Below are 10,614 nucleotides of genomic sequence, written 5' to 3' on the forward strand. Positions count from 1 at the left end.
TCGTTTATTATATAATAAATCATTGCTTACTCCCAGTAATGTTCTTTGGGAGCAGGGCGGTTGGGATTGTAATACCTCCGACACAGTTGGTGGCAGCAATGCACTGATAGGACAGTTGCTCTGTTTTAGAACAGTGTGTCCCTGGCCATGAGCCTGACCAATACCGGTGTTTACTTTACTAAACAGATACGGTCGAGATAAAGAGTTTTCGCCGTATGGGGAAAAACTTGAACGCGCATTTTATGCACCTTCAGCGTCCCAGGACATCGAGCTTGCAATAAATAAACGACTTATGTAAACGCGGCATTTTTGGTTGCGTCTACTTGGATAAGTGAACTGAAGCTTATCTACACGGTGTCTGACGTTGATGGATGCCTTGAAATAGGACTGGGAAAGGCTTCAAATAGCCAATCCGAAATTGGCTAAAGTCGGTGTTTAACAGAAACCTACAGATCCGGTTTCCGTGAACCGCTATTCTACTTGAGGTTCTGATAAAGTAACCCAAAATACAATGGCAGCAACTGCCCGGCGAATGCCGATGGGTGTGCGGACATTCAGTGAGTTTTTGGAGATTGCTGTAGGCTCTGGGCGCTCACCATGTCACACCGCGGGGTCAAGAGAACATATGAGACAGACTATCAGGTGAGATTAATAAATTGATAACTTCATGTGACACAATTAACCAATCAGTGCTGTGCATGCGCATTGTGCATATCTTTGAATCCCCTTTGGTGCAGGATTTTGTTCCAGCAAAGCACTTACACATCTGGTTCAAATAGGTCCACACTGAAGAACGTTCTGTTTTTTCAGAGAATATAAACAATTAGTAACTTGTGTTCTTCCTATTAATCATCAAATTGTCATTAAGGCCTAAAAAGTTCCCTTTTCAATCCTATCAATGTCACCATTGTTGTATATGCATATTGTGGCTTTCTTCGTGTTGGTTTCACTTTGTCAGTAGTGCTCTCTGTAATTTTGTCTGACTGTAATTACATTTTTTATGACTGTCACACAGTTATTTGTAGTGAGCACATTCAGACCCCAATAGCAAAACATGCCAGCTCTGCAAGCCACCTCACGTAACCTGACTGAGTGGGTCGCATTACACATAGTTCCATTCATGTGTTTACTCAGAATATAGTAGCTTGTCCTAGACATTGAAGGTTAGGACACTACTGGCAACCTTTTCCCCCTGCAGGCAATATATTATTTCTGCCCTGACTCTAAAGGCAGGAAGCCCGTCTGGAAAAGTGTGTTTGTTAGAGATGTTACACTCCAGTATTTTTAACATGATAATTTCTCTCCCTTCCCTATCAGACACTTGTCATCATGTGGTATTGTAATGACTAGGACTCCCAGAGTGCTTTGCCATCAGCAGAATTGGGACACAATGACATCAGTTCCCCACAGCAGAACCTTCATGGGGTTCACAAATAAGAGAAAGGAGTACTCCGAGCGGAGGATACTGGGGTAAGATGCTACCATACATGAAATAGAATATATTGTAGGACTTGCTATTTGTGTATGTCATTTTTAAAATGTATTTAACCTTTATTTAACTAGGCAAGTCAGTTAAGAACAAATTCTTATTTTCAATGACGGCCTAGGAACAGTGGGTTAACGGCCTGTCCAGGGGCAGAACGACAGATTTGTACCTTGTCAGCTCGGGGATTTGAACTTGTAACCTTCCAGTTACTAGTCTAACGCTCTAACTACTAGGCTACCCTGCCGTTACAAGCTTGAATGAGAGCTTGAATGCATAGATAGATTTCATATTAAAGGAAAAAATAGGGCTTAGCCTATTTGAAACACGAAGTGGAAGGGATGTAATGTTGTTTTCAAACTCCTTTTGCTATGCTGCTTCAGGTACTCTATGCTGGAGATGTATGATGTGGTAGCCAACGTGGATGACTACAAACTCTTTGTCCCCTGGTGTAAGAAGTCCCAGACCATCATGAAGAGGGCAGGCCACTCCAAAGCTCAGCTAGAGGTGGGATTCCCACCCATCGTAGAGCGATACACATCCATGATCAGCGTGGTGCGACCCCACATGGTCAAAGTAAGTCCCTCCTGTTTAATTATGGTTTAAAAATCCCAGTAACTTCCAGATTTCCTGCTTATTCCCTCCTGGTCTCAGGAATCTTCCAACTAGGATTTCTTGAAAACCTGGGATTCTTGAGAAAGTTACCAGATTTTTTGCAATCCCATTTAGTCCCGCTTAATTGAGGATTCATGAATTATGATGAGATATGTGATGATCATTGTTGGTTTGGTGATAGATTACTCAAAGTAACCCTTTCTTATTGGATTACATTTTTTAGGCGGTGTGCACAGATGGAACACTTTTTAACCACCTGGAGACGATATGGCGCTTCAGTCCTGGAATCCCTGGTTATCCCCGCACCTGCACTGTGGACGTTTCGGTGAATATGACAGCCCCAGCTTGCAGCCCTTTTGTTTATCTCATGCTGCCAACCTCTCAGTTTCTTCTAATCTTGCTCTCTATTTGTGCATAGACCTTGTGCATGTGAATAGTCTAAGTTCTATCCGTTAACAGAGCTTATCCTTTGTTTATCCTTTTTCTCTTCTGTATGTCTTCTCCGACTGACATTCTGCCCTCTCCTTCCTTCCTGCCACACAGATCTCGTTTGAGTTCCGCTCCTTGCTCCACTCTCAGTTAGCAACTGTGTTTTTTGACGAGGTGGTAAAGAAAAATGTGTCTGCCTTCGAGCGCCGGGCCGGCACACTCTACGGCCCACAGACCCGCGTCCCACGGGAGTTAATGTTCCATGAGGTACACCAAACGTGAGGTCCATCTGCCATTGTGTGCCCTTGACCCAAAACAGCCTGCACCTTCACCCTGGCTGTCCCCTGTATCACCTAGCTGGACCTGCATGACACTACACCACCAACCACCTCCATTGCCACCCAGGTGCCATTAGCCTGGTCCCAGAACTGTTTGTGCCGTCTTGCCAACTCCTAGGGTCACACTGGCGTGAGACAGCACTTCTGAGATCTTGGACCATCTGGGACCAGGCTAAGAGGCCACTTCGTGCAACCTCACATCACAGAGTAAGGACCAAGCAATCAGTGTGGGCATCAGCCCAGCTAAACACCCTTCACAACTAGGTTGAAAGTCCCATATCTTAGCCTGGATCATGTCTTGTAAAAATCTGCCATCTACCTCCTCACAAGGGTTACTCTCGATGTTGCATTGGTGCTTGTGCACAATTTAAATAGAAGAATCATTCTTCCAAATCTAGTTGTAAAACAAAAAGGCCACTACACATATTGGAACAGATTTAATGTATTGCTGTGTAAGCGTGAGTGAACAGGACACAATATTGAGTCAACCAATGACATGGACCATTTTGAGTCTGTTGATGCTTCAGATTGTTGAAGAATGGATGCAGGTGCACTCCACTTACCTGCCACATTAAAGTCGTACATTCATGTCAAATTAATTTATCTTAGAAATATATTTTAAATGTACAGTATTGCTTATACCAAGAAGTGCTTATTTAAAATGTATTTGTTTTGAAGTTATTGATTATAAATATACACTGAGTATACAAAACATTAGGAACACCTACTCTTTCCATGAGTTTTCACCTCGTCAGTCTATGATCTCTTATTGATGGAACCTGTTAAATCCACTTCAATCAGTGTAAATGAAGGGGAGGAGACAAATTAAAGAATGATTTTTAAGCCTTGAGACAATTGAGACATGGATTGTGTATGTGTGTCATTCAGAGGGTGAATGGGCAAGACAAAAAAGTGAAGTGCCTTTGAATGGGGTATGGTAGTAGGCACACCAGTTGGTGTCAAGAACTGCAACACTGCTGGGTTTTTCACACAAGTTTCCGTGTGTATCGAGAATGGTCCACCAACCCAAGGACATCCAGCCAACTTGACACAACTGTGGGAAGCATCGGAGTCAACATGGGCCAGCATCCCTGTGGAACGCTTTTGACATCTTGTAGAGTCCATGCCCTGACAAATTGAGTCTGTTCTGAGGGCAAAGGGGGGTTGGGGGGTGCAACTCAATATTAGGAAGGTGTTCCTAATATGTTATAATTGTGTGTGTGTACAGTCGTGGCCAAAAGTTTTGAGAATGTCTGTTTCAAAGTCTGCTGCCTCAGTTTGTATGATGGCAATTTGCATATACTCTAGAATGTTATGATCAGATTAATTGAAACCCCAAAAAACATTTCCACTGCATTTCAGCCCTGCCACAAAAGGACCAGCTGACATCATGTCAGTGATTCTCTCGTTAAGACAGGTATGAGTGTTGACGAGGACAAGGCTGGAGATCACTCTGTCATGCTGATTTGAGTTTGAATAACAGACTGGAAGCTTCAAAAGGAGGATGGTGCTTGGAATCATTGTTCTTCCTCTGTCAATCATGGTTACCTGCAAGGAAACACGTGCCGTCATCATTGCTTTGCACAAACAGGGCTTCACAAGCAAGGATATTGTTGCCAGTAAGATTGCACCCTAATCAACCAATTATCGGATCATCAAGAACTTCAAGGAGAGTGGTTCAATTGTTGTGAAGAAGGCTTCAGGGTGCCCAAGAAAGTCCAGCAAGCGCCAGAACCGTCTCCTAAAGTTGATTCAGCTGCAGGATCGGGGCACCACCAGTACTGAGCTTGCTCACGAATGGCAGGTGTGAGTGCATCTGCACGCACAGTGAGGCAAAGACTTTGAGGATGGCTTGGTGTCAAGAAGGGCAGCAAAGAAGCCACTTCTCTCTAGGAAAAACATCAGGGACAGACTGATATTCTGCAAAAAGGTACAGGGATTGGACTGCTGAGGACTGGGGTAAAGCCATTTTCTCTGATGAATCCCCTTTCCGATTGTTTGGGGCATCCGGGAAAAAAGCAAGGTCGGATAAAACAAGGTGAGCGCTGCCATCGGTCCTGTGTCATGTCAAAAGTAAAGCATCCCGAGACCATTCATATGTGGGGTTGCTTCTCAGCCAAGGGAGTGGGCTCACTCACAATTTTGCCTAAGAACACAGCCATGGCTAAAGAATGGTACCAACACATCCTCCGAGAGCAATTTCTCCCAACCATCCAGGAACAGTTTGGTGATGAACAATGCCTTTTCCAGCATGATGGAGCACCTTGCCATAAGGCAAAAGTGATTACGAAATGGCTCGGGGAACAAAACATCGATATTTTGGGTCCATGGCCAGGAAACTCCCCAGACCTTTAATCCCATTGACAATTTGTGGTCAATCCTCAAGAAGCGGGTGGACAAACAAAACCCCACAAATTCTGACAAACTCCAAACATTGACTATACAAGAATGGGCTGCCATCAGTCAGGATGTGGCCCAGAAGTTAATTGACAGCATGCCAGGGCGGATTGCTTGTCTTGAAAAAGAAGGGTCAAAAACTGCAAATATTGACTCTTTGCATCAACTTCATGTAATTGTCAATAAGCCGTTGACACTTATGAATTGCTTGTAATTTACTTCAGTATTCCATAGTAACATCTGACAAAAATATCTTAAGACACTGAAGCAGCAAACTGTGGAAATTAATATTTGTGTAATTTTCAAAACTTTTGACCACGACTGTATTGTGGTCACATAGAAATGTACTTTCCTTTTTGTCCATTTAAAATAGCATCAAATTGATCAGAAATACAGTGTAGACATAGTTAATGTTGTAACTGACTATTGTAACTGGACATCTAGGCAGAGTTGCAAAGAAAAAGCCAAATCTCAAACTGGCCAATAAAAAGAAAAGATTAAGATGGGCAAAAGAACAGACACTGGACAGAGGAACTCTGCCTAAAAGGCCAGCATCCCGGAGTTGCCTCTTCACTGTTGACGTTGAGACTGGTGTTTTGCGGTACTATTTAATGAAGCTGCCAGTTGAGGACTTGTTTCTGTTTCTCAAACTAGAAACTAATGTACTTGTCCTCTTGCTCAGTTGTGCACCGGGGCCTCCCACCCTTCTTTCTATTCTGGTTAGAGACAGTTTGCGTTGTTCTGTGAAGGGAGTAGTACACACCGTTGTACGAGATCTTCAGTTTCTTGACAATTTCTCAACTAGTCTAAAGAAGGCCATTATTATTGCTTATTTAATCAGGACGACAGTTTTCAGCTGTGCTAACATATTTGCAAAAGTGTGTTCTGATGGTTGCTGATAATGGGCCTCCATAGATATTCCATAAAAAATCTGCCGTTTCCAGCTGCAATAGTCATTTACAACATTAACGATGTTTACACCGTATTTCTGATCAATTTGATGTTATTTTAATGGACAAAAGTGTTTTCCTTTCAAAAACAAGGACATTTCTAAGTGACCCCAAACTTTTGAACAGTAATGTGTGTGTAATTAATGTATGTATGTATGTATGTGTGTATATATATATATATATATTACAGTTGAAGTCAGAAGTTTACATACCTTAGCCAAATATATTTAAACTCAGTTTTTCACAATTCTTGACATTTAATCCTAGTAAAAATTCCTTGTTTTAGGTCAGTTATCACCACTTTATTTTAAGAATGTGAAATGTCAAAATAATAGTATGTACTAATAGAATGATTTATTTCAGCTTTTATTTCTTTCATCACATTCCCAGTGGGTCAGAAGTTTACACACACTCAATTAGTATTTGGTAGCATTGCCTTTTAAATTGTTTAACGTGGGTCAAACGTTTCCGGTAGCCTTCCACAAGCTCCCACAATAAGTTGGGTGAATTTTGGCCCATTTCCTGACATAGCTGGTGTAACTGAGTCAGGTTTGTAGGCCTCCTTGCTCGCACACGCTTTATCAGTTCTGCCCACAAATGTTCTATAGGATTGAGGTCAGGGCTTCGTGATGGCCACTCCAATACCTTGACTTTGTTGTCCTTAAGCCATTTTGCCACAACTTTGGAATTGTGCTTGGGGGTCATTGTCCATTTGGAAGACCCATTTGCGAGCAAGCTTTAACTGATGTCTTCGAGACGTTACTTCAATATATCCACATAATTTAGCTTCCTCATGAAGCCATTCATTTTGTGAAGTGCACCAGTCCCTCCTGCAGCAAAGCATCCCCACAACATGATGCTGCCACCCCTGTGCTTCATGGTTGGGATGGTGTTCTTTGGCTTGCAAGCCTCCCCCTTTTTCCTCTAAACATAACGATGGTCATTATGGACAAACAGTTCTATTTTTGATTTATCAAAGTAGATGTTCTAACTGACTTGCCAAAACTATAGTTTGTTAACAAGACATTTGTGGAGTGGTTGCAAAACGAGTTAATGACTGCAACCTCAGTGTATGTAAACTTCCGACTTCAACTGTGTGTGTGTGTGTGTGTGTGTGTACACACACATATATATCAACACACAGTACCCGTCAAAAGTTTGGACACACCTACTCATTTGCAAGTTTTTCTTTATTTTTACTAATAAAGACATCACAATTATGAAATAACACATATGGAATCATGTAGTAACCAAAAGTGTTAAACAAATCCAAATATATTATAAATATATGATATATTTGAGATTCTTCAAAGTAGCCACCACGCTGCCTTGATGACAGCTTTGCACATTCTTGGCATTCTCTCAACCAGCTTCACCTGTAATGCTTTTTCAACAGTTTTGAAGGAGTTCCTACATATGGTTAGCACTTCTTGGCTCCTTCTCCTTCACTCTGCTTTCCAACTAATCCCAAACCTTCTCAATTGGGTTGAGGTTGGTTGATTGTGGAGGCCAGGTCATCTGATGCAGCACTATCATTCTCCTTCTTGGTCAAATAGCCCTGACACAGCCTGCAGGTGTGCTGGGTCATTGTCCTGTTGAAAAACAAATGATAATCCCACTAAGAGCAAACCAGAGGTGATGGCGTATCGCTGCAGAATGCTGTGGTAGCCATGCTGGTTAAGTGTGCTTTGAATGCTAAATAAATCACGAACAGTGGCACCAGCAAATAACCATCACACCTCCTCTATGCTTCGCGGTGGGAACCACACATGCAGAGATCATCCATTCATCTACTCTGCGTCTCACAGACACAGCGGCTGGAACCAAAACTCTCACATTTGGTACAGATCTCCTTCAGTCTAATGTCCAATGCGCATGCTTTTTAGCCCAAGCAAGTCTCTCTTCTTATTATTGGTGTCCTGTTAGTGGTTTCTTTGCAGAAATTCAACCATTTAGGCCTGATTCACGCAGTCTCCTCTGAACAGTTGTTGTTGATGTCTGTTTCCTGTGGCAGTCCTCATGAGTCAGTTTCATCATAGCGCTTGATGGGTTTTACGACTGCACTTGAAGAAACTTTAAATTTTCCAGATTGACTGACCTTCATGTCTTAAAGTAATGATGGACTGTCGTTTCTCTTTGCTTATTTGAGCTGTTCTTGCCATAACATGGACTTGGTATTTTACCAAATAGGGCTATCTTTTGTATACCACCCCTACCTTGTCACAACAACTGATTGGCTCAAATGCATGAAAAAGGAAAGAAATTCCACAAATTAACTTAACAAGGCATACCTGTTAATTGAAATGCATTCCAGATGACTACCTCATGAAGTTGGTTGAGAGAATACCAAGTGTGCAAAGCTGTCATCAATGCAAAGGATGGCTACTTTGAAGAAACTCAAATAAAATATTTTGATTTGTTTAACGCGGATTACTACATGATTCCATGTGTTATTTCATAGTGTTGAAGTCTACTATTATTCTACAATGTAGAATAATATAAATTAAGAAAAACCCTGGAATGAGTAGGTGTGTCCAAACTTTTGACTGGTACTGTTGAGATATATATAAAAATAGCTTTCCTTCACTTTTGTGTGTGCAGAGAGAATGTTGTTCAAGTGCTTTATTTTTCTTGGAGAAAAAAAAGGTTTTAAATGTAGTCTGCACATTTTAAATGTTGATCTTGTATGTAAATATGGAGAAAAGGACCTTTGTCGATATGCTGTGAAAATTCTATAAAGCGTGTCAAGATGGCTGTGTGTCAAGACAGGCTACCTAGCGCGTTCATAAATTAAACAAGACAAAGTAATTTTATTGCAGTATTTATGCATGAAAGATATGGCTACTTGTGTAGGATGTTTTCTTTTGAATTGTATTTGTTGGGTTTGCCTACGTTGTAATGGGAAAACATGCACACATTTTAGTTATTGTGTAATAAAGGACTCAGCAAAGTCTAACAGATCATGTGTAATGTACTGGTATGTATTTGCCATTTTGCTATGATGGTGGAATTTACTCTAGGTCATGAAATGTTAACATAGGAAGCTATTTTAAGTGTGTCTTTTAGATTCAAGACTATTCATTTGTTCTCAAGCAAGACTCCCAAGACTCATAACCACTGTCGCAATACTTCAAAGCAACTTCCTTTTTGTATTTTTTTTTTATGTTCAAAAGCAACCAATAAGTTGCTAGTGGTCATCCAGTTTGATGTAACAGTATTGCACCTCTAGCCTTCCTAAGAACTGCTGTATTCATTGCTTTTCATTTTCCGTCGGGTGTTGATATAGGGCAATTGTATTTGTGTGCATTGTAAATAAAGGAGGTGGAATTGTGAATCATGTTACTGTATTCCTAATTAGGCCTACCTTTTACTTATTCTGCCAATTAGATCTAAAGTGAGCAATAATGGACAAACGGGTGTTGAGACACAGTGTATGAGCATATGTTTGAGTTTGGCGTGCTGATCAAATTGGTTTTAGTGTGTTCATTTACACTTCTGTAACCATGGTATCAGTTGGAGAACAAACACTACTTGTGCTCCAAAAAATTTTTTGCAATTAGAATTTCAGCAAACTGTTACATTCTGGTTGACCATGAGCAGCTGGTCACTGTTCACTACAAAATCACACTTATCAATGCAATGGAATATTGGAAATGTGCATCCATACAATGTAGTCCAAATACATATTGCCATAACTCCTTATCGAGTCGTTTCCTTCGCAGTGTCAAGCACAGAAGCTGAAGAGGGAAAAAAAAATCTAATCACATTTTGTCACGTTCCGAATGCAACAGGTGAAGTGTGAATCAGTGTGTGAGTGGTGGTGGTGGTGGGGTTCCGCTATTTGTGGATGCTGCCTTTTCAAAGGGAAACCAGAGTAGGGTGGTGGTATCTGGGCCAGTTATTAATAACAGCACAGAGAGATGGGTCCTTTAACCATCTGCCAGTTATTATTACACACATCTCCCAAACACCACCATACCTATACAAATGAAATCACAACGTAAACGTAAAGACTACCACGTTGGGTAATACTGTACTTAAACTGATTGTAGGACATTAACTAAAGTTCACTAAACAAAGCCCCACTTCCTTGTGATTCAGCTGTCTAGCCATGTATACAGAGACATGGCCTGGTGCAGTGGGGGCTCATGCAACAGCAGCTGAGTGGTTGTTTCAGTGTGTAACATTATCCCTGGTCAGGTCTCATGACTGCAGTTCTCCAGAGCCAGAAACAAGAGAGCCAGAGGTGAGACTGCTGGGCTTATTTGACATAAGGTAAGCTGGCTGGTTGTGTATTTTTATCATGCACAAGGGTATTCTCATTCCTTAATTTCAAAACCTGGAAATGCCAGTCCAAATATGATTATGTACAGTTCATCCAGGACATTGAGACAGGAGGACA

At 41.4% G+C, this 10,614-nt stretch overlaps 1 protein-coding gene across 1 annotated transcript; it reads left to right on the plus strand.

The window, feature by feature from the left end:
• The first annotated feature begins 53 nt into the window (after window positions 1–53).
• On the plus strand, window positions 54–9,546 carry LOC115132844 (coenzyme Q-binding protein COQ10 homolog A, mitochondrial-like). Its single transcript, XM_029665581.2, has 5 exons — window positions 54–642; window positions 1,318–1,470; window positions 1,867–2,059; window positions 2,322–2,423; window positions 2,642–9,546. The coding sequence occupies exons 1-5, from the start codon at window positions 512–514 to the stop codon at window positions 2,807–2,809; spliced, it is 747 nt and encodes a 248-aa protein (XP_029521441.1). The 5' UTR covers window positions 54–511; the 3' UTR covers window positions 2,810–9,546.
• The last annotated feature ends 1,068 nt before the right edge of the window (window positions 9,547–10,614 follow it).

The sequence above is a fragment of the Oncorhynchus nerka genome, linkage group LG7 (genome assembly GCF_034236695.1).
Source record: "Oncorhynchus nerka isolate Pitt River linkage group LG7, Oner_Uvic_2.0, whole genome shotgun sequence".
Lineage (NCBI taxonomy): Eukaryota > Metazoa > Chordata > Actinopteri > Salmoniformes > Salmonidae > Oncorhynchus > Oncorhynchus nerka.